The following is a 23,687-nucleotide window of genomic DNA, read 5'->3' on the forward strand; positions in this document are numbered from 1 at the left end:
TGCTATCATATGCGAAGAAACTGAAAGATGTTTCCAAAGGTTGCTTGCCTCAATAAAGGGCCACCTTCCAAGTGAAATAGGAATTCAAAATGCCATTTCTGGTGCTGTTTTGAGATCAGTTGATTACTCAAAAATGTTTAATAAGCAAACTTCTCATATGTTTGACTCAGCTATAACTGATAACCATTTATTTGCACTGATTAAACTTATTTCAGAAAACTATGCAAAAATACGTTTCTATCACCTGGGTAAAAAACAAACTGCCAAAATAACTGGAAAAAGCAATTAACAAAACTTATCCTATTCAAAAACAAATCAAAAGTATTTTTATGATATGATGTGATATGATATATATATATATATATATATATATATATATATATATATATATATATATATATATATATATATAATAACTCTAGAAAGAACCTCTGAGTTGTGTGTAATCACAGCGCTCAGCTAATAGCTCATGCAGCATTTATAATTTTTCAGTGCCTATCTGATGAACTAATGCCTTAAAAATAAAATCAGCTGCCTACCATGGTGTTGTGTTATTAACCTTCTAGCACACAGCATTGGGTAGTTAAGAACTAAAAGGTACATAAATTATATAACAAATGCTAACTATTTGAAACTTGAGATTTCTGCACAAGCAAACAAATACTTTTTCTTTACTTTTATTAAACAAACCAAATTTAAGCAAATTAAAATTAAAATTTGTACTTAGTTTTACTGAGAATTTTTATTTTATCATATTTATTCTAAAAAACGAAAAACAGAAAGTTAATATAGAGCTACTTATTGTAAGAATATGTTTTGTTAAATAAAAAAATATTTATATTTGAAATTTATGTAAATATGTAATATTCCGTTATTTTTATGAAAAAAATCTTATGTTAAACAAAAAAACTAGATTTTTATTAGAAAATTATATATTTATCAATATTTGAGCTTAAAGATATAAAACTTGATTATCATCAGTTTCTTAATTTTCATATCACCATTCCTTAATTCCGCCGCCATCTTGGGAGGCCAAAACTGGCTTCAAAAAATTTTTTCGTATACGCTATCCAGTTATATTTTGAGATCAGTGATAATAAACCACAGTTAAAAAATGGCGGAAGACAAGGTTTTTATGGGTTCATTGACATTTGTATTTCTTCAAAAAATATATAAAGTTATAAGATTATCTTCAAAGTAAATATAGACTTTAATTTAGATTGAAAGTTCTGCATTTTTACTAAATAAAAATCTCTCATTTTTTAGATTTCTTTGAAAATAATATAAAAGTTTTTAACTTCTTTTAACCATAAAATGTAAAATATAAATTTTACTAAAAAACTGATTTTACTTTTTAAATAAATGATCATTCTAACTTAATATTATTAAAAAAGGGCACTATATTTACCAAAAATTTGTGAGAGGTTTAGTGCCATTTTTTGTTGTTTCGAGTCACTGTGCGTCATTTCTGGCTGGCAAAACAAACTTGGTTGGCAAAAAATTTTCTTCACTGAAAAAGCGCGAGTTAGATATCTAGTTAATATAATTGATCTGTCTCGTAACGTTTTTTTTCCTAAATATCCAGGTCACTGTTTTTAAATTCCAAGAATATATTTATTCCGGGACAATCGTTTCCTTTGTCTCGTTATTTTTTTCCGGGAAATTTCTCGTCTCGTTACGCTTTTCCCGGTTCATTTCGAGAATACGATTCCGAGACGCAGACCCTTAGAAGCAACCTATCATGTTTATTAAACTTGTCCCCAATTACAAAACCCCTCCACAAAAAATTTTAAAACAGCTTAGAACGACTTTGTTATTTGATAAAAGTAAATAAAATAACTTACTTTTTACTTACTAAGTAAAGTATAGTATTTCAATGATAAAAATTTACTTTTACTTGTAATGGTAACTAACTTTTTTTTCAAATTACTTTTATGTAAGTTGCCTATTTTAATTTTTGTTACTTTTAAACATAAAAGTAATTTCATATTACGATGCAGTATTCTCTTACTTTTTTAAGTAAAGATGGCTTTTTTAAAATCTTATATTTAAGTAAGTTACTTTACAAAAAAATTTACATTTACATGTAAAAAGTAAATTACATTTCGATACAAACTATTTGTATAAGTATAAATCTAAATTACTTTTTAAAGTGAATTATTTTCACGTCTCTTACTTTTAAAAGTAATTTACAAAAAGTAAGTAAACTCTTTTATGTTAACAACTTTTACTTGTAAAAAAAAAAATTACTTTTTAAAGTGAATTATTTTCACGTCTCTTACTTTTAAAAGTAACTTACAAAAAGCAAATAACTCTTATGTTAACTACTTTTACTTGTAAAAAAAAATTTATGTAAGTAATTTTTATATGGAATATAATGTTATTTTTTTAAAATGATTTACTTTAAAATGTAAATTTATTTCATAAATTAATCTAAGTTATGTAAAGAAATTTTTGTTTACATCAAAATAACTAAAAGTATCATCCCTGATATCATATCAAAATAGAGTAGCACGAATACCTTACCAAAAAGTCAACATGTTTTGTAATTAAGGTGTTAGTTAAACCAAGAAATTTTTCGTAAAACAAATAACACTTAGGCTATCTAAATAAACGGCAATATAACACATAAGCACAAAAAAAAATGTTTATATTTTAGAGGAGCATTTGAAGCATAACCATTCTGCACTTTCGTCTTCCAGAACATATTCCGGGATGCCTTCACAAGCGCGATGATGATACCAAATCTCACAACACGGACAATCAAAATATCCTCAGTTTAGTGCATTATAGAACAAACTTGCCAAATAACATGATTTTTCACTTTGCCACAAAACATACTGTCTAAAAGGAAAACTTCACCAACAGAACATCCAAAAGTACTAATTGTCAACCAATTGGCATCACCATCATGTAACACCTTGACAAAAGATGGTTTTTCTATATCAAATAAAAGGTTCTGTACAAGAACAGAATCTTGGAGATCACATACACTTGTAACCATCTTTTGCATGGTGTGGATAACAGTGTCAGACAACATCTGTTTTGCTGAAGTATCTAACAAAATATATAGTCAATTGCGGGTTCTGGCGCATGAATACTTTTCCATACTTAAGGATGCAAAGATTGATACGGGTTCTGGCGCATTGATACTTTTCCATACTTAAGGAAGCTAACGTTGATGTGATGACTTATTTTTTTTTATTTGAAAATGTATGAGTGTTCTGACGCATGAGCACTTTTCACTACTTTTCCATACTTAAGGATGTAAACATTGATGTGTGAGTGAACATTTTTCATGTCGTGTTTTTGTAGACAAACTTAAGTATGCAAGCGTTTTTCATGTTTTGAGACATGAATAAGTATAGAAATAATCATGTTATTTCTATACCTTAATCTAGTAACGAAGTTCTTCAAGATGCCTAAAAATTCGAAGAATTTCCATTGTTTCAAAGAAACTAAAAATCACTTGTGATTTCCATAGTTTCTTTGAAACTAAAGTTTTTAAGATGTTAATTCAATTTTCTTGTCTTGTAGTGACCGATGGCTAAGGTGGTGTGAGTGCCATCATTCCTTATTCTCTTATCATCGTTAGCGCTGAGTGCGACCTTGTTAATTTCTTCAGTGTATATGTCATGTTGATGGGATCTGAAAACGTTCATGGTTGCAAGCTTTTCTTCCTTATTGATTAGACAGTCATAGTAGTCTTGATGAGTGAGATGATTTTTAACCACGTTCTTTTTAACCCCTTTGCATTTTTTATGCTCTTTATCTTCATCTTCTTTTTCTTCAGGGATGTAGTAGGAGTAGAGCTTGGGTCGAAGTCCTACAAACTGCGTGATTTGCTTTCCACCGGTCTCATCTTTGAACATGCCAATAACCTTTTTATTTTTACCTACTTTGAAGCCAACGTTTTGAATGGCAGGATGGTCTTTAGGAAAGTCGCTCGTGTCAAATTTGCTTTCTACGTCATCAGCAATGTCTTTATAGAAATCAGGAGTTTCAATTTCGTAAATGAGCGAGTCGGTGTCAGTCATGAGCAACTTAGCTTTATCACCGTATTTGGGTTTCATGTAGTCATAGTGGTGTTCAAACATGAGAGTCTTGCTGAGGTCAAGGATGCTAAATCCCAAGTAAACGGGTTTGTCGTAAGTGACTTGTGTTTTCTTCATGTGAACGGCAGTGAGGTTTTCATTAAAAATGGTGCTTCGACTAAACCTTTCCTTTTTGGATAGTTTCAAGACTTCTTTTCTTGTGGTAACTAGTTTAATATCGACATGTTTTAGAATGTTTTCCATGGTTTTTCCAAAGACAGAGTTGTTCATGAGTTTGAAAAATTCCTTCTCAAATTCGTTTTTAGCGTCTTTTCTTTTATTGGTGTTGCCATCGATGTACAATTTCATGAAGGGTTCTTCTTCAAAGCTGATTCCTCGATGAATTTTGGTGATGACAAGGCCAAGTCGTTCATAGAGTTTGAGGTTTTCGTGATGAATGACGTATTTTTCTTTGTTGTTTAAATTAGGGACCAGCTTTTCTACTTTTCCAATGGTTAATCTTTCAGGAGCCAAAGGATAGTCGTTGTGTAGATCGTGAAGCTCTTCAGGATAGCTCAAATCAACTTCGAGAAAGCAAGGTATGTTGCGCCAATTTTGAAGATCAGTCATCCATCTGAACTTTCTAACGGGAAGAGCTTTGCTCATGGCCCACCCATAAAGATTGTTAGCGTCTAAGTACTGAATAAATGTGGATGGTTTTGAAGGATCATAGTTTGGCATGTATTTGTTGTTAGCATTTCCAACTCGATTCGAGATCATGCATATTCCACCGCGTATACCTTTTTGGATCATGTGGAGCATATCGATATCGGTGATCAAGTCCAGCTCAATTTTAGTTTCCTTTAACATAGCGTCCCAAGCCAAACCAGGAGAGGTGTAATACCAAAGAGGGTCGAGACCGTAATATTCCATGCAAGTGTCTCTAAAATTTTCAAAGACATCGGCAAGATTCATCACGTCGGACTTGTTGTATAGCTCGTGATAATCTCTAAAGGTTTTGCATCCAAATGCGTTCCAAACGTTTATAGCATGCGCATAGTCTTCATCGCTGATGTGTTTATCATCTAGTCTAGAATAAAAGGCTTCTTTAGGAGGCAATTGCGTTTCAGAAAACTTTTCAATCGAGTCTACCCATTCATAGGGGTAAACTCCTTTTCTTAGCAGCAAATTTCTTTGTTCTCCGCTGTAGAATGAATTGAGATGTTTGCACATGATGTCTCCTTTTTTAAATCTTCTATGAGCGCAGTCTTTACAATTGTCTTTGCACTTGCATTTTTTACCTTTCTTATCAAGACAGTCCTTTTTGCATGTCTTAGGGTCTAATTTGGAGCACTCCTCACACAAATCTTTAACAAGGTTTCCAGTCAAATCTGCTAACGAGCTTTGCATGAACCTATAGCTGTCAACGAACCTTAAATCTCTATACACTTTTTTCGGTTTACCTTTCTTATCAATCGAATCTCTCACTTTGATGCTTTTTGAGAAACTGATGTATTTTTCTTCGCTGTTAGGTATGCAATTGAGTTTCCCGCCTAATCTCTTGATGAACAAATGGCTGTCATAGGCTGACAAGTTGTGAAAGACAACGGGAATAAATTTTGGAATTCGATATTTTTTATTGCATGCATTATGAGCAGCACCACGGTACTTTCCAGTCAAATGACAGTGTTCCCATACTTTATCACCGTTAAGATCCTTTTTACAAATGTGACATTTGGTTGCAGCTTCAAACTTCTTTTCATCATCCTCAGTCTTTATTGGCATATTCTTCCATTGCTGTTTCAGTGAATCGATGTCGCCATGAATTTTTAAAAAGTCAGCTTCAAGACTGGTAACAAACTTTTTACCTACGTCATCGTCTTCGCTTTCGGCTGTGTACTCAAAAGATTTAATTTTTAAGCCATTAGGTCCTACGATGTAATAGCTGAACGAGCTTGGAACATGCTTTTGATATTGTTTGGTGTATGACTGTTTTAAGTCAGGGGTGCAAGTGTTGTCATCGATGGGCTTGATAAAACTTTCAAAGTCGGCATAGACACAGTACGGAACTCTCATGGTGTTGTTAAAGTTTTTAAACTGAACAGTTGACCCTTCTTTTGGAAGATCGATTCTCATGGGTGCGTTATCGTAGCAATATTTTCGATGGATTTGAAGCTTTTCTTCAAGGTCGTAACCATGCATACAATTTCTGCAAAAATGTAGTTTTCTTTTTCCTTTTGTTGTTGAGGAGCCGGCAAACCGACTGAAATTGTTAATGAGGAAGTAATGGCTGTTTTTTTCGTTTGAGATAAGAAGCAAATCAACCAATACATTTCGATCATGAAATTTCGATATTTGCAAAGGTTGCGGTTTATTCATTTCATACTCAAAGACGTTCACGCTAATGTTAGGATTATTTTTCTCAAACTTTTCGACTTCAGTCACCTATAGAGGAAATTCCATTCCTTCCCAATGGAGCTCTTTCGATTTTTCAATCAACTCATTGTCAATTCTTTCATTGTCTCTATTTTTCATGTTAAGAGCTCTGGTGACACACCACTTGAAGCATTGATTATCAGTGTTTTCCATGTTGATAATAGCCTTTTTGTTTTTCAACTTGACAGGTAGCTCCATGTAAGAAGATCCATTAAAAGGCACATAATCAGTAAAGCTGATATCAATTTTTACAATCTTGGACAAGACGCAATTGGATCCCATCTTGTTGTAATTGGCACTGCTTCCCAAGATTTTTTCTTCCATTTGACTCATGAGCTCTCTCACATCTGTACCCTTGAGTAGTCTTTCCATGAAGGATGAAAAGTTAGCCTGCTGAGTAGTCTCTTCACCTGTTAAGATGCTTACACGCTTCATTTCACATACAAGAGTCATTTTTACCTTTGTGTTGATTTCTCCTTGCATGGTTTGAATAGCAGACTCTCTCACCAAGTTTAAGAAAGAAACAAGGTCTTGGTATTGAGAAGACGGCTCGTAAGAAAATACTCTGGTGGAGCGCTCTGCTGAATGCTTAGTCATATTAAACTTTATGGTGTAAGGTTTAGGAGCAATAGGAGGTTTTACAACAGGACTTGGAGCATCAAATACGATGTCTTTGAGAGAGTTTATTGTTTCTTCAACTCCGCTTTTTACGCTGCTTACTGTTTTCTTCACCGTAGTTGGAACGTATGGGTCAATGACAGTGAGCACTTTTTTAAAACCGTTGGAGACAGTCGTTGCAATTCTTGAAAGCCATCCAGGTCTAGGAGCAGGAACAGGTTTGGGTGAAATGACGTTTGTTGAATCGACAACAGGTGTGTCAAGGATGGATGGTTCAGTTCTTGTCACTCGATTTTGCAAGCGAGCAGACCCGAACGAAATCAAGTCATTGGAAACGGGTCTTGGTGCAGGGACCGGTCTTTCACGATCTGTCGATTTTGGAGCAGGTGTTACATCAGGTTCAACAATAAACCGTACTTTTGCAGGTTTCACAGGTTGAACAAACCTAACTACGGTAGCATTAACAGGCAAAGGTCTCGCCTCAGTCGTTCGTCTACGAGCAGGACCATACCCAATGATGGGCTTTGTTGCTCTTATAGCTTCAATGAGCTTAGCTTTTCTCATTCTTGAGATGCCTTTGACACCTCGGTCATTAGCCATCTCTTTTAGCGCTTTCATATTAAGTTTATCCATTTTATATAGAGAGAAAAAAATCTTTAACCCATTTCAATTTTGCCGTGATAAAGAATTTTAATTTTCAACAAAATTAAAATCACGTTACAACTTAATTATTTGATAACCGTGTTTATTGTCAAAGTATTTCCAGTAGTGACCTGTTTTTTTTCTTAATTGATGATGAGACTTGTATTCTGTCACTTTACCTGTCTCCACATTGGTAATTTTGTAAGCGAAAGGATTTTTTCTAATTTCAACAAGTTTTGCCCATTTAGGATCGATAGGCTTTTTCTCCTTTGGTTCACGTATTCTCGGTCTTCCCACAGGTTTTATTTCTTTCACATTTTCCATCAATTCTTCTTTATTGAGCAAATTGTTTTCGAGCGCGATCAGTGTCAAAGCCAACAAATTGTTTGATGTTTTGTTAACACCATTTTCCTTCAGCAACTCTCTCAATTCCTTCTTTGTGTAATGCATTTTTATTACTGAAAGATTTTATTCTTCTTAACTCATTTTTTTCAATTCTTCAAAAAGAATTAAAAAATGCCTAAGCTCTACTATCATATTTTGCTACTACGTATTCCTCCAACTTGCCTTCTTTATTTATCCCATATTCTATTTTGGCAATACCCATCTTTATCCCTCTTATGATAGAAAATTCAAACTTTGAATCACTTGGCTTGTAAAATTCATACCCTCCAAAATTTTCATCTTTACAAAATTTGCTTTGATTGTTACCCATCTTTTTTATTTGTCGTAAATTATTCATCTCGAATTCAATTTTTTCAGCAAACTTTTAATTCTTAAAAAAGAATCAAAAGCGTGTAAAATCTTTAAATTTTTTAAGCAGCAGGAGCGCAAAATCTTCCCGCTCTCCAAGAAGACGAAGAGAATTTTTCCCACTCTTCTGCAATGATCTCGTTTTCCGACTTTCTTTCCCGCTCTTCCAACTCTCTTTCCCGCTCTTCCCGCTCTCTTTCCATCATTATTCTTATCGCTTCATCCTCTCTTTCCTGATCTATCCAATGATTTATCCAAAAGTCTTCTTCTTCATAATCCATCTTTTTTTATTTGTCGTAAATTATTTAACTCGAATTCAATTTTTTAATTCTTCAGCGGAATTAAAAAAGATTTTCCAGTGATCTAAAAGATCTTAAAAAATTATTTTCACGGTTTAGATCCTTTGGGTCCATACGAAGTCAAAGAATCTAAAAATCACTTGTGATTTCCATGGATCCAAAATCTTCCTGCTCTCTTTCATCATCTATCCATTGTCCTATCAAAGCTTCTTCTTTTTCATAATCTTCTTCTTCCTGCTCTCTTTCATCATCTATCCATTGTCCTATCAAAGCTTCTTCTTTTTCATAATCTTCTTCTTCCCGCTCTCTTTCATCATCTATCCATTGTCCTATCAAAGCTTCTTCTTTTTCATAATCTTCTTCTTCCCGCTCTCTTTCATCATCTATCCATTGTCCTATCAAAGCTTCTTCTTTTTCAAAATCTTCTTCTTCCCGCTCTCTTTCCATCATCATTCTAAACGCTTCCTGCTCTCTTTCATCATCTATCCATTGTCCTATCAAAGCTTCTTCTTTTTCATAATATTCTTCATCATAATCCATCTTTTTTTATTTTGTCGTAAATTATTTAACTCGAATTCAATTTTTTAATTCTTCGAAAAGAATTAAAGATTTTCCTTCTGCACTCCAGAAAAACGGGTGAAACGTCATTTTATAATCTCAATCTTTATTCCTTTTTCATCTATTTTTCCGTTTCGCTTCTCAAAATAATTGTTGCCGTGTCCCGTCTCTTTCATCGCCTTGTAAAGAGAGCCGTATTCAATCACTTCTCCTGTTTCAGCGTGCGTCATTTTTACAGCCACGGGATGGTTTCGGATCAAACGAAGCCTTTCGTATTTGGAATCTATCGGCTTGACATCCTTCATCATCGCATTTTTGTCGATCAGATGGTTCTCCAGCGCAATCATCGCCAAACCCATTTTGCTTTTCGATGTTTTGGAAATTCCGTTTTCGATAAGTAAATTTTTCAAATCCTTCTTCGTATAAATCATCCTTTTATTAAGGATTTATTTTTTTTATCATCAATAAATTCGTAGAATTCGGGTGCTCTGCACCTAAAAAATTCTTCGAATTTCCAGGATTCTCAAAGAATCAATAAATTCAAAGAATTCATGTGGGTGCTCTGCACCTAATACACAACCTTCATTTTGTTTCCGTCTGATTTGATTCTGAGCAGCTTGTCAGAGATCACCACGGCATAGGCTTGAGTGTCTGCAGGAACGTTTGCGTTAAAGGTGGCTTTAATTTGCACGTCCAACACGGTTAATTTTAACCTCTCAGCCTGCTTGCTCACGTCAAAAACGAAAATAGGACAAATGTGCCTGTAGTTCAGCGCTGTTATATTCGGCTGGGCAACAATTTCGCTGATTCCAAAAATCTTGTTGTCAAACTTGCATGCGTCTCTGTAAACCCTTGAAAATTTGTTGTTTGTAAAGGCCAAGTCGTAATCCACAGCAGGATACCTTTCGCTGTTTAAGGTCACATACATGTTTTTCAAATCGCAGTGGTTGAACACGGAAGGGTTTAGATCTTGACTGCCGTCTTTATTGGTCTGAAATCCAACAATGATGTACCTCGGACGTTCACTGGCTGATCTAGCACTTAACCTCCAACTGAACGTATTGGACACTGGCACGGCAATGGTGTCGCACTGTCTGGATCTAAACGTCAACGGAACGTCCACTTTGGACTCGATGAGTTTGTAAAGACGGTTGTTGGCCATAACAGAGGGAGTGACATGAGGCATAAACAAAGACAGTTTGCTCAAGGTTACTTTTCCTGCGGCTGTTTCAGCGCTCTTAAAAATCGCATCAACGTCGCTCTTTCTTACAAGGGTTATCGTGTGCTTGAATCCGTAAAGAACTTTTTCGTAATCTTCACAAAAACCAAAAATGTGCTTCAAAGGAATGCAGAATGAAAAGGTACCTTTATCAGCAGGCTGCTTAATGATGAAATCATGTCTTGCGCTAAAACCGCTATTGTTTGCAAGATCGGCAAGGGCAGTGCTGTCTCTTTGCCACAGCTGATTCATTCCTTCCGACACTTGGAACTCTACAGGATATTTCAGGAAACCCAGCAAGGTAGTGGCTTGACCTGGACTGTATATGGTCTCAATCTCTTGATTCGACAACTGATATGAAATCTGACTGAACAGGTGCATGATGCCGTTGTTAACAAGAGTAATCACATCCGCATCCACATAGGAATTACCGTCTGCTTTTGTCAGTCTTCCTTCCACCGAAAGGTAAGCATCACAGGGACGTGTGAACAAATCTTGCTGCTCAATGTTGATTCTTATCTCACCGGACGTGTTTAAATTGGCGCTGACCGGTTCATATTCGTGAAATTCATATCTCTCAATATCTTCATCAATGATGATTTCTTCTGTAATGTCTAAAACATCTGAATTTGCCATTTTTCTATACCAAAGAAAAAAAATTTCATTAGATCCTTCAGATCTATGAAAAGAATTTTTAGATCCTTTTCGGATCCGTGGTGACAACGTCGCATTAGATCCTTTTCGGATCCGTGGAAATCATTTATGATTTTTAGATCCTTTGGATCCGTGGAAATTCTTCGAATTTTTATGCGATCTTCAGTCCTCTTCCCATTTTTACTAGGTCTTGGATTCGGATGACGTTTTTATGAGACAGAGACCCTCCAAGAGAGGAATAATCGCTGCTCACCTTTGGAGGTCCGACCATTCCGGAAATAATGTCTTTGCTTTTTTGAGTAAGCTTTTGAGTTCCTTCAGATATTTTAGATCCTTCAGATCCATGGAAATTCGAAGAATTTTTAGATCCTTCAGATCCATGGAAATTCGAAGAATTTTTAGATCCTTCAGATCCATGGAAAGAATTTTTAGGAGTTCCAGTCTTGGTATACACCTTTTCTAGCGCCTTTTTGCCTTGGTCAATGACCACATCTTTTGCTGTCGCAATCGCCGAAGAAGTCAACTCTTTCCCTGCAGATTTGGCAGCTGTAATCGCCTCTCTTCCCAACTCGCTTTTTGCAATCTTGCCAGCCAAATTAGACGCTGCTCTTGACGCGCCTGATGCTGCTGCTCTTTTTAAAAAATGACGCAACGTGTCCATGATTCCACTTCCTCCAACAACGTGTTTCTTAACATATCTGTTTCTGTAAATGATCATTTTTTAAATACGAGAAAAAAAATTCAGATCACCTTCATTATCGATTTGTACTGGTTTTTGCTAATCACCTTTTGCCTCAACAGCTCATCACAAATGCTCACAGCTTCATTTCTCGATCCCGTATTCCCAGCACGACAAGCAGCCACGCTCAATTCAAGCTTTTCCACCAACGCATTCGGATCGCTAGGAAGAACAATCACTCCTAAACCTTTCTTTTGCTTATCATAATCTTTTTTCAGGCGCTCCTTGTACTCATTATATTTATCAACTCCAAGCGCATCTTTCCCTTTTTCAATACGTTCCATTTTTGCACGATAATCCTCTTTTAACTTCTTTTTTTCTTTTTCAGCATGCATTTTATCAAGTATTTCAAGATCGTAACTCGTAGGAGCTGAAACAGGATCTTCAGCCGTTTTGTGAGATTTCAGCTCATTTTCAATGGGGATGATGAATTGATTGTATTTTTCAATCTCGGAAGCTCTGGGCTTGTTGTGTCTCGCTTCCTGCTTTACAGCCTCACTCTCTACTAAAATTTTCGAGTAATTAGCCACATCTTCTGCTGTCACGTTCTTTGAAACGCTTGGATTGGTCATGAGATCCCAAAGACCTTTTGTTCCTTCATACTTTTCGCCTCCAACAATCATATCGTTGCCTTCAAACATCACTCCCATTTTTCCAATCGTATATTGACCATCTCTTTTGCTCAATTCAAACTTGTTAGTAAAGCTTCTTTTAAATTTTGCTCTTGTGTCTAGATCAAACAAACTTTTTATGAACTGATTGTCCTCAGGAAAAATAGACGACTCTAAAGGCACTTCTTGCTTGATGCTCTCCTGCTCGTTTTTAACCTCGCTTTTAACCTCGGATTTTATCTTTTTGAGCGTCTTCTCGTTGCTTTGAATAAGAGGCTTAAACAGCTTTCCCACATCCGTCTGAAAATTGGCATCTAAAATGTTGTCGTTGATGCTGTTCTGATAAATCCTCTTTCTTCTGTCATTAATCTCTCTCACAATTTCATCTCTTTTGTTCGGGTCTTGTATTTTAAAAAAAGACATGGTTTTTAAAATACGATAGAAATTATTTTCTCGAATCACTGAACATTTTTAGATTTATAAAAAGTGTTAAACGCATTAATGATATCTTCTCGCACTTTTTCTTTTGACAATTCATCGGTTTTAGTTTTGGATCGTATCTCTTCCATCATTTCTTTAAACTTTTGAAGCTCACCAAGAATCAACTGAAACTCTGAATTGCTTATTTTATTATCCACCAACGCTTTGGAAATGTGCTCGCTGATCGTGTTCAACTTTGACTCGGCCAACACTTTGATCTTCTCGTGCTTTTCCGCTTTCAAAGCCATTCTTTTGTTCACTTGACCTCCAATAATCGATAAAATACCCATTCCAATAGCTACCCCTTCACACGCAATCGCTGCAGGACTAGCAATAATCGTTGACAAAAGACCTATTCCAGTCGCACCCAATGCTATGCATAATCCTTGCATCGTATTATCCACATTCGAAATGATCTTGAAAACACGATGGTACTTCTTGCTGAGATGAACTCGCTTTTTCCTCTCGTTGTCTATCTCTTTCTGAATCTCACCGATCTTTTGAAGACGATAAACATGTCCTCCTTCATCCATTGGAGCCGTTGGAAGAACAGGGTATATTTCTTTATAATTGTTGATATCCATTTTTTTATTAAGGAGAAATAAAAAATTTCTTACTCACAAGAAATTCACGATGCAAAGGCTCTCTCCCTTTTTAATCACGACGTCTTTGTCGCTTCTGTTATAAATTTCCATAAAGACGTTCTCTACAGACTCTGAAAAAAGCATAAAGTGACTGAAATAATTCAACCTTAAATTAAGCTCATGTCTCAAATTCACCAAAGCAATACCTTTATCCACTTTAATCCCAAACATAAAAACAATCGTCTGTTTGGATAAACGGTTCAACTTAATGTCTCTTTGAGCAAATATTTCGCATCTGGAACGTCGACAAAGCCGTCTAGGAGGATGTTCCAAATGATCGTTAAAATAAACGGTACCTTTCAACTTATTCTCGTCAATACAAATGATTCTTCTCATCTTTTTTAACAGTAAGGAATCTTTTTTTCGTATTCATCCTTCAGATATTATCCGTAATAATAGGCTTGTCCGAGAAGAAGGTAAAAGCTTCCGGATTGCCCGACTTGTGCGTCATCGGAGTTGAGCGTGACGACGAGCCTTCTGCCTGCTGCGACGCTGGGCATGGAGTCTGCTTCTCCGAAATTTCTGTAAAAAGAGATGGTGGTGGTGGAGCCGATGGAGGCGGTGGATTGGTACAACAGCCCCGTCGATGTGTTGTTGAACGAGGTTAAGTTTGCTCCGTTCCAGGAAGAAAAGTAAAAATCTTCCAATCCGGAGGAGGAAAAAATGCATGTGCTGTCAGAGTCGTAATCAGGAAAATAGGTGTAATTGTTGGTGTTGTAAGGAGTCCAAGGAGTGAGAACGGTGCTGTTTCCGGGAGGCAAATTGCCGTCGTACATTCTGACTCTGGATTCCCACCAGTTTCCAGAAGAGCCGATGATGTGCATCTTGATGTATTTGAGAAAGACTCCGTTTCCTTTCCCGTGGGTGTTCATCAAAACATATTCGCTGCCATACGTCGTGTTTAAATAACTAAACGTGCAGCAGTACAGCTTGTAAAGAGGGATGGAAGCAGGAATGGAAGCAAGAGTGGAAATGAAGGGTTGAATCCAATACGTGATGGCTGTAGCATTTTTGTTGACCAGTTGAATGGAGATGTCTTTTCTGAAAGGCATGTTCAAGGTGAAATATCCTCCCAAAGAAGTGGAGTTGAAAGTGTTACATCCTTGCAATGAATTGGCGTAAAAAGCTCCTCCGAGAGGGGAAAAAAGCAAATCAGTGGCAAGTCCTGTTTGGTCCACTCCGATTCCTTCCGTTGTTTCTGCATAATTTCCCACATTGATTTCTCCGTCAGTGAAGATTCGAAGAAAGACTTGACCAGGAATATTTGTGCCAGAGGCGCTGTATAAAGCCAGCCACAGTCTTCTCAGCACTCCAGATTTTCCGGAAAACGCAAACACAGGAGCAGTGGTTAACGCTGTGACCGTCTGAGACTTAAACCCCAAACTGGTGAAACTGGATCCAGGGACGACACTGGTCAAGCTCGATTTTTGCAACAACAAGTCGACGTAACTTTTTGTCGCAGCGTCTTGCGCGTTTGAAGGATCGAGCACATTGATCACCTTGTGAGAATTCAAATCCAAGTCCGCGGTTCCCACTGTTGACGCGTGCGTGTCCACGTAATTTTTGGTGGCTGAATCCGAAGAAGAAACGGGTTCTGCCAGATTGGTCAATTTGTGTGACGTCATGTTGACGTCTGTGTACAAAATATTGGAATAAGCCACTTTGGTGTCGACGTACGCTTTTGTCGCAGCATCGTGAGAAGTGGTTGGATCTTTCACATTGAGTAATTTGTTGTTGTTTAAATCCATGTCAGCAGTGATGGTGCTCGTTCCGTCTGTTTTGACGAGCATGCTCGAGCTGACATCGACGTAATTTTTGGTGGCGGCGTCGTGAAGGTTGGTTGGCTCGTTCAAATTGATCGCTTTGTGAAAATTCAAATCCAAGTCAGCAGTTCCTATTCCTCCACCTCCGCCCGTCGAATGCGTGTCGACGTAATTTTTGGTCGCGGCGTCGTGTGAGTTGGTCGGTTCTGCTAGGTTGATGATTTTGTGAGAGTTGAAATCCAAGTCTGCAGTGATGGTGCTGTTTCCATCTGTCCTGACATACAGATCGCTTGAAAGAGAGGTTGAATAAGGGTTGTATAAATAACGACCCAATTCTGATCTACCAAATTTGTCAATCATTTTTATATGCCTCAGATTTTATTTTTTTTGCCTGGTCTACCACAAGGTGTTCATAATGCTTTGAAAGTCAAGACCTGCATCTAATTTTTTCAGAACGTAAAGACACAAGTGACCACAATAAGAGGTATGGCCAAACTGCACTCTTTCGCTGTTGTAATAAACAGGACTCTTCAGATAGTGAACCAATTCAACAAGAGGAGGTTGAGCATAAGAGTCAAAGCTGTATTTCTTATCACCGTCTTTGTACCAGCACACCCAATGAAATCCTCCAGTGCTTGAATCACCTGTGTTGACAATCCCGCATTCTTTTCTTCTAGGTTTTTTCGGCAATGTGTCTCTTTCAAAAACACCTCGAAAGTTTTCCAATTTTAACTGTTTGGCAGCTTTTTCCAATTGAAAGTTGGTCAAGGCCTCGTTGGGTAAAACAATTCCTTCAACGTTAATCATTTTTAAATTCGTGCAAAATTTAAAAATCATTTATGATTTCCATGGATTCAAAGAAACTAAAAATCACTTGTGATTTCCATTGTTTCAAAGGATCTTAAAAATTCGAAGAATTTTTATTGTTTCAAAGAAACTAAAAATCACTTGTGATTTCCAGTGATCCAAAGGATCTTAAAAATGGATTTACATCTCTTCGTCAGATTCCATTTCACCACCCAGGATGCTTTGAACTGAAGTGTCGTTTTTTGTGATGACCACTTCGGGAATCCTAACCTGAATGGACTCGATCTGCGCTCCAACAAAAACACCTTCGATTCTCAAAGCGGCAACAACAAAACACTTTTGTCGAACATATGTCAATGGTTCTGTTTTCACCATCTTTTTGTTCTCCTTTTTGAAAAACAAAGAAGAAACCTCAATGTTTTTTTCACTTTTCTTTGTGAACAATTTTCCGAAAAAAATGGGAGATGCATGTGGATTATCGGATTTGTTTTTGAAAATGGACAGATCCTCTGTCATGATTTTTTTCGTTCTTCCTCCTTTTTTCAAAGCTGGAATCATTTCCTTGACTTTTTCGCGAAGAAATTTTGATATCTTTTCGGTCACCTCGATAAACTTTTTTTCTTTTTCGCTCACTCCGTTTTTTTCGTTGAAACCGAGAAAGGAAATCGAATATCCCTCCAGCTCTTTCGTTCCAAAATTGCGGTTCTCAAACACACCCAGAGAAAACAAAACGGGGGTTCTCAAAACAAAAAAATCTTTTCCAGAGGGGTACTCATAATAAAGCGGAATCTTTTGGTACTGAATGGGCTTGGTTGCGGAATAAATCTCTCCAACCGATAATTTGCTCTCATCAAAATTCTCAATCGTCACGAAATTCATCTTTTTTAATATGAAAAGAAATTTTTTTATATCATTTTAACATTCGTTGAAAATCTTTGCTCTTTGACTTTATTTTTCTTTAACCTGAAAATTTTTTTCAGAAAGGAAATGACCAATGTCACTCGAAAGCAAACTGATCAACTCTTTATTGTCTACCCACGAATTAAACGAGTCTGGATATCCCAACCATTTGACCAGTGATTTGCTTTTTGTTCTGCGAACGATTTTTTCAATCCTGAAAATTTCTTGATGCGTCTTTTGCATCTCCTGCTCATAAAAAGTACCTTGAATCTCTTCACCGTTAGCATCAGCGATTTTATACGTTGGCGGATCCGTATACTGAACTTTGGACACGGTAAAAACCTCTTCAATCCATCTCGGTGTATACCCCTTTTCAAAATGAGACTTCTTTTTTGTGATTCGCACTTGATCACCCATGGAAAATTTCGGTTTTGCTGCTAATTCTTGATCCTTTCCATACAGATTCCACCATACCCTACCTTTTTTCTTTTCATCGCTGGCTTCCACTGGAGTCATTTTAATGGAAGAGTGCTTTGTGTTGTTGTAATTTTTCACCATCTCATCCAAAACGTCAACGTATTTATTGGTATTGTTGGCTGAAAAATATTTAAACATCCTCTCTTTCATCGTTCTGTTCCATCGCTCAACGACACAGCTTTTTTCCTCGTTTTCAGTGGAATACAATTGGACACCCAACGCTTTCACGTGCTTGTTGTAAAATTCTTTTCCTTTATCTACCCACAATTTGATGCATTTTCTTTCTTGGAATATCTTTTTCAACGATTCAGCCACTTCAAAGCCTGTTTTGCTTTTTAACGGAACGATCCACCCATACTTTGAAAACACGTCGATCACCATGAGCAAATATTTTACACCGTTGTTAAATTTTGAAAACGATTGCATGTCCACCAAATCTGCTGCCCATATTTCGTCGAGGCCGTTCACAATCACCCTTCTTCTTTTATAATGGTGGATGACAGGTTTATGAAGCTGCTCTGCAAGCTGGTCTGTCCATTTCATAGGCATTTTTTTTTTTTTGCAGATCTTTCAGATCCTACACCCAATCCAAATTTAGCTTTGGCTTTAATTACAGGTGTAATAAGCTTTCTTTCGTTAATCTCTCTTTGAGTGGGGTTTGGAATGGAGTTCATTTCTTCAAGCATCATTTGATCCGCCAAATTTCTGCTTTGAACGTCGTTCAAATATTTATATGCCAAATCGTGGTGATATGCCGCATTGTCCACTCGATCCACCGGCTTGCTCCACTCCTGATACATGTCTGTAGAAGTCAGTCTCTTATCCAAATTGGTTCCAGGCCCTGCAAAGTTCATCCCAGGAATGTGCATTTCTCCTGGAAATTTTGCCCACGGAAGCTTAACTTTGCTCGACAGCTTATTAATCGACTCCACCAAATCACCTCCTTTTGTAGAAGATGATTTATGCGAAGAAATAAATTGGCATTTGGTTGTTCTGCAAGAGCCGCAAGTCCCTTTCAATATTGGTCGGTTGTTTTTCGTCATCTCCTTTTTCAAGTGAATAGTTTCAGTTTCTCTTTTGCATTTAACGCAGTACATTTTTAATACAAGAAAAATTTTTATCTCAAATTCGCTTGCGAATCTATGGAAAATTAAAATTTTCTAATACAAAAATGGAAGTCATTGATTTGTCATGGAATATCGGAAAAACCAAAAGATACAACAACAAGCTTTTGCCAAGAAGCATTCGAGGAATCATCGTTGGAAAGTCCGGTTGTGGAAAAACAACCTTGCTTCTCAATTTATTGCTTAGGCCTGGATGGCTGGATTATAACCACTTGCAAGTCTTTGGCAAATCCCTTTTCCAACCCGAATACAAAATACTCAAAAAAGCCTTTGAGAAGAAACTACCAAAAGAACTCATTCTGCAATTATTCAACATTCAAAACCAAATTGAAGAGCTAAACTCCAGTCCTGAAGACGTCATTGATGAAATATCGAAAGAATGGGACGGAGAAACAGACATGGAATGCCAATTTTTCGAAAGTGAAGAAGACGTGCCTGAACCTGAATCCTTAAACTCAACCAAAAACAACTTGATGATCTTTGACGATTTGCAACTCACCAAACAAAACAAATGCGAAAAATATTACATCCGAGGAAGACACTCCAACGTGGACTGCTTTTACCTATCTCAAAACTATTTCTTACTCCCAAGACAAACCATCAGAGAAAATGCCAACTTTATTTGCCTCTTTCCTCAGGACGATAAAAACATCAACCACATTTATCAAGATCACGTTTCCAGCGACATGAAAAAAGAAGAATTTAAAAAGTTTTGCAAGTACTGCTGGTCTGTACCTCATGGTTTTGCTGTCATTGATTTGTCCTCCAAAAAATACAATGGAAAGTACAGAAGCGGGTTGAACGATTTTTATTTTCCAAACGTATAAAAAACATGTCTGGATTTTATTTGCTTGCTAAATCTAAAAAAGATCTTCCCACCGTATCAAACAGCTCCATCAAAACATACTTTGAAAGACCTATCGAGCTGGATTTAAACAAACAGTACGAAATGGCTCTTGTAGGACTTGAAACCTATCGAAGCTACCCCAACATCACCTCTAAAAATAACGTTTTCAGATACAGCCCAAACGCTGGATCGAACAGTTACACCATCTACATTCAAGAAGGATCCTACGAAATCAACCAGCTCAACGAGTACCTTCAAAATGAAATGCAAAAGCAAACAGGAAGCTTGTACAGAGTAGACGGAGTCACCATTACAGCAAACGAGTCTTCATTAAAAGCCGTATTAAAATTTGGAAAGCCTACAGCAACTACAAGATACTGGGTTGATTTCAACGTCAATAACAGCATAGGTTCGCTCCTCGGATTCGATAGAAACGAATACACCTACGTCGAAAAAAAAGAAGACCCTGTCGACCCTAATAAAGTCACAAGTGTCATCGACACTTACGAGTATGAAAACATCGTGAGAATTGAAGAAACTGCAGTGATCCGAGTCACCAACGACATTATCGGCTCGTCTTATTTAGACGGAAGAACAACAAACGACATTTACTCCTTTTACCCACAAGTTGAACCCGGAACCAAAATTGTTGAAAAACCTTTTCACCTCATTTACCTTCCCATCGTTGTCAGCAAAATTTCAAGAATGGAAACACAAATCGTTGATCAAGATGATCATTTGATCGATTTTAGAGGAGAAGACATCATTGTCAGATACCACATCAGAGAAAAAATCTCATCCACTCTACACGATCTTTTCTCCGGAAGCGTTTTCAATCGATAAATTTCACTTGTGAAATTCGCGGATTCGAAGAATCTAAATCTCAAATAATCTAAATTTTTTTCCTTTTCTATTAAAAATGTATCAAAAGATCGGTCTCAACATTTCGAAAGGACAAGCTGACAAAATTAAAAAAGCCATTCAAGACAATACTGCAACCAGCATAAAACTCACTCATCAAGACTTGAGCGGCGAACATGTTCTTGCTGTAACGCAAACCCAACTCAACCAAATTGCAAAAGCATATAAAGCTGGAAAAGGCGTTACTCTCAAACTCAGCAAAAAACAACTCATGCACAACGCAAAGGTAGAAGGTGGATTCATCGGTGCCCTTTTACCTTTACTAGGGATTATTGGAAGCACCATCGCTACAAAAGTCGTTCCTGCTCTTGCCACTGGACTACTCTCTGGTGTTGGAGCCTCTGCCGGTTCTGCCATGGTAGACAAAATCGCTGGACGCGGTATCGTTTACTTTAAAAAAGACGGAAAAGGACTAAAAATATCCAAATTTGGTTCAGGCTTATTCTTAAAACCTTGGACTGGAAATACTCAAGGTGATGGGCTTTACATCAAGAATAAAAAAGCATACGATCGAATTGGCTCTGGAGAAGAAGAACAATTCTCCGGCCTTGGTTTACTTCTCGGTCCAAATTCACCCTTCAATAGCATACCCATTTTAGGCTCCATTTTGTAGATCCTTTGGATTCATGAAAAATCTATGATTTTGTAGATTCTTTAGAATCATGGAAATTCTTTGAAATTCTTCAAATTTGTAAATGCTTTTAAAACGTTTTCGAATGTTTTTAAAGAAAATACACCTTTATCATTACTATTTCTCCTTCAGACCTCGCTATAAACATTTTTTAAATAAGAAGAATAAAAAGTTAAAAATTGAATTAACATCTTAAAAACTTTAGTTTCAAAGAAACTATGGAAATCACAAGTGATTTTTAGTTTCTTTGAAACAATGGAAATTCTTCGAATTTTTAGGCATCTTGAAGAACTTCGTTACTAGATTAAGGTATAGAAATAACATGATTATTTCTATACTTATTCATGTCTCAAAACATGAAAAACGCTTGCATACTTAAGTTTGTCTACAAAAACACGACATGAAAAATGTTCACTCACACATCAATGTTTACATCCTTAAGTATGGAAAAGTAGTGAAAAGTGCTCATGCGTCAGAACACTCATACATTTTCAAATAAAAAAAAATAAGTCATCACATCAACGTTAGCTTCCTTAAGTATGGAAAAGTATCAATGCGCCAGAACCCGTATCAATCTTTGCATCCTTAAGTATGGAAAAGTATTCATGCGCCAGAACCCGCAATTGACTATATATAACAAATTATCTGAAGAGAGTTTACAGTTAGGTGCTAAATGACATCTTTCTATAGGGAATTTGTCATTAACATCAGAAGCATCTATCAATAAACATACCTTTCCAATTAACAGGTTCAACAATTTTCACCTCAACTGGCCTTGTTAAATTATTTTTTCAATCAGAAAGAAAATCTAGAAGCAGCTGTTATTTTATCTTTATGAGAACTAACACGATTACTTAAAAGTTTTATTGATTTAAGAACAGGAATGAAACAGGAATGTGCTTCTTTGGTGCACCAGGCAACTTGACCTGTACTAAAGAAATTTGAATTCCAGTTTCTCTAGTTCTTGCTCGGTTAAGTTTATTTATCAGGCTAGCAAGAGTATTGTGCACAAGAACAATTTCTTCTGAATTTTTTTTAAACTTAAATGATAGGTTTTGGATGGTTGTTACTATTTTTCTGACATTCATTCCAGAGCAAACACTTGTAATATTTTTAGATCTCTGATTCCAATCATCGGTTATAGTCTCGTGACTTGTACCTTCCGGCTGATTATAAGGTGTTTTTTTTTGTGTAATACTTTATAACCATCTTCATCTAAGTTTAAGTATGGTGAATTTAGACTCAGTGATGACAGCACACTCGATGTTGGTCATGGTGTTGGGGAAGGTTCTTTCTAAATACTAAAAAAAAGTGCTTGCATAGGTAGGCTGTTGACATCCAACCTAGGTAGGTACATTTTAAAATCATCACTAAAAGATGAAAAATACTTAATAGCTGTCTGGCTACAACTAGATACAGCAAATACACCATGTTTGATCATGATGACTCCAGACATATCCATGTTTTCAGCAAGATCTTTTTTGATCAAGCCATGCTTAACTAAACTATAAGGACGGTTGTGCAAATAATTTGGCACCCAACGTCTATACCTTTGGTAATGTTCATCCATTTTAAATTTGGTATCAGCTAAAAGAAAAAGATATTTAAAGTTTTACTGCTAATAAAAAAGTTCTTTAACATGAGGAAATTTAAAGTAAGAAACAAGAATGTTTGCGCAAACCCAAACATTAAGCTAAAAATCTGCTTATTACATATTCACACATAGATCAAGAGAACTACTAATGATCTTATTAAATTTCTGTAAATGGTGGCTTAATAGAACTACATGAATTTTATAATAAAGACTAAAATGTCTCTTTAGGTAAGATTGCAATATGTATATTTGGGTCATGCTCAGTTTTTCATTAAACATGATGCTGAATTTAGAAAAATCCTAAAAATAAGCAAAATGCTGAAAAATAAGCTAGTGTCAGTGTATCTGGCTCGTTTTTATTCAGGTTTATGCATTCTTTTAACAAAAACTAAAAATGATTAAGAAATGATGCATGTCTAGTTTAACTCGTCAATGAGCCAAGTCAACATTCCAGTCAATTATGAGTTTTTATATCGCTGCAGTAACGGATTCAGGAAAAATATTCACTATGGCCACTGATCTCAAAATATAACTGGATAGCGTATACGGGAAATTTTTTAACGCGACAATTTAAATCACCAGTAAAAAATAGCTTTTTTCCCGGTTTCACTTTCTACAAATTCCAGTAAAAAAAATATTATTTTCAGTAGAAAATAATTAATCTCCGGTAAGTAAGTAAACCGCCAGTAATTAACTTTATTTCCAGTAGATAATACTTTTTTTCCAGTAATTTAATATTAGTTCTAGTAAAATAAATTTCATATATATATATATATATATATATATATATATATATATATATATATATATATATATATATATATATATATATATATATATATATATATATATATATTTCTGAATACATATATATTTCAGAAATATATATATGTATATATATATATATACACATATATATATATATATAAATATATA

At 36.0% G+C, this 23,687-nt stretch overlaps 2 protein-coding genes across 2 annotated transcripts; both read right to left on the reverse strand.

Annotated features, from left to right (window-relative positions):
* Positions 1 to 2,779: 2,779 nt before the first annotated feature.
* LOC149888786 (uncharacterized) lies at positions 2,780 to 6,413 on the reverse strand. The gene is made up of 3 exons (XM_090089121.1): positions 5,704 to 6,413; positions 4,620 to 5,454; positions 2,780 to 3,040 (listed from the first exon to the last, which is right to left on the reverse strand). The coding sequence occupies exons 1-3, from the start codon at positions 6,411 to 6,413 to the stop codon at positions 2,780 to 2,782; spliced, it is 1,806 nt and encodes a 601-aa protein (XP_089945247.1).
* A 3,495-nt stretch (positions 6,414 to 9,908) lies between these two features.
* Positions 9,909 to 10,940, reverse strand: LOC149888787 (uncharacterized). Its single transcript, XM_090088774.1, has one exon. The coding sequence runs from the start codon at positions 10,938 to 10,940 to the stop codon at positions 9,909 to 9,911; it is 1,032 nt and encodes a 343-aa protein (XP_089944900.1).
* Between the last annotated feature and the right edge of the window lie 12,747 nt (positions 10,941 to 23,687).

This window comes from Hydra viridissima, unplaced genomic scaffold, assembly GCF_058129835.1.
Source record: "Hydra viridissima isolate aposymbiotic clone 2 unplaced genomic scaffold, HvirCarnegie_v1 scaffold_5, whole genome shotgun sequence".
Taxonomy (NCBI): domain Eukaryota; kingdom Metazoa; phylum Cnidaria; class Hydrozoa; order Anthoathecata; family Hydridae; genus Hydra; species Hydra viridissima.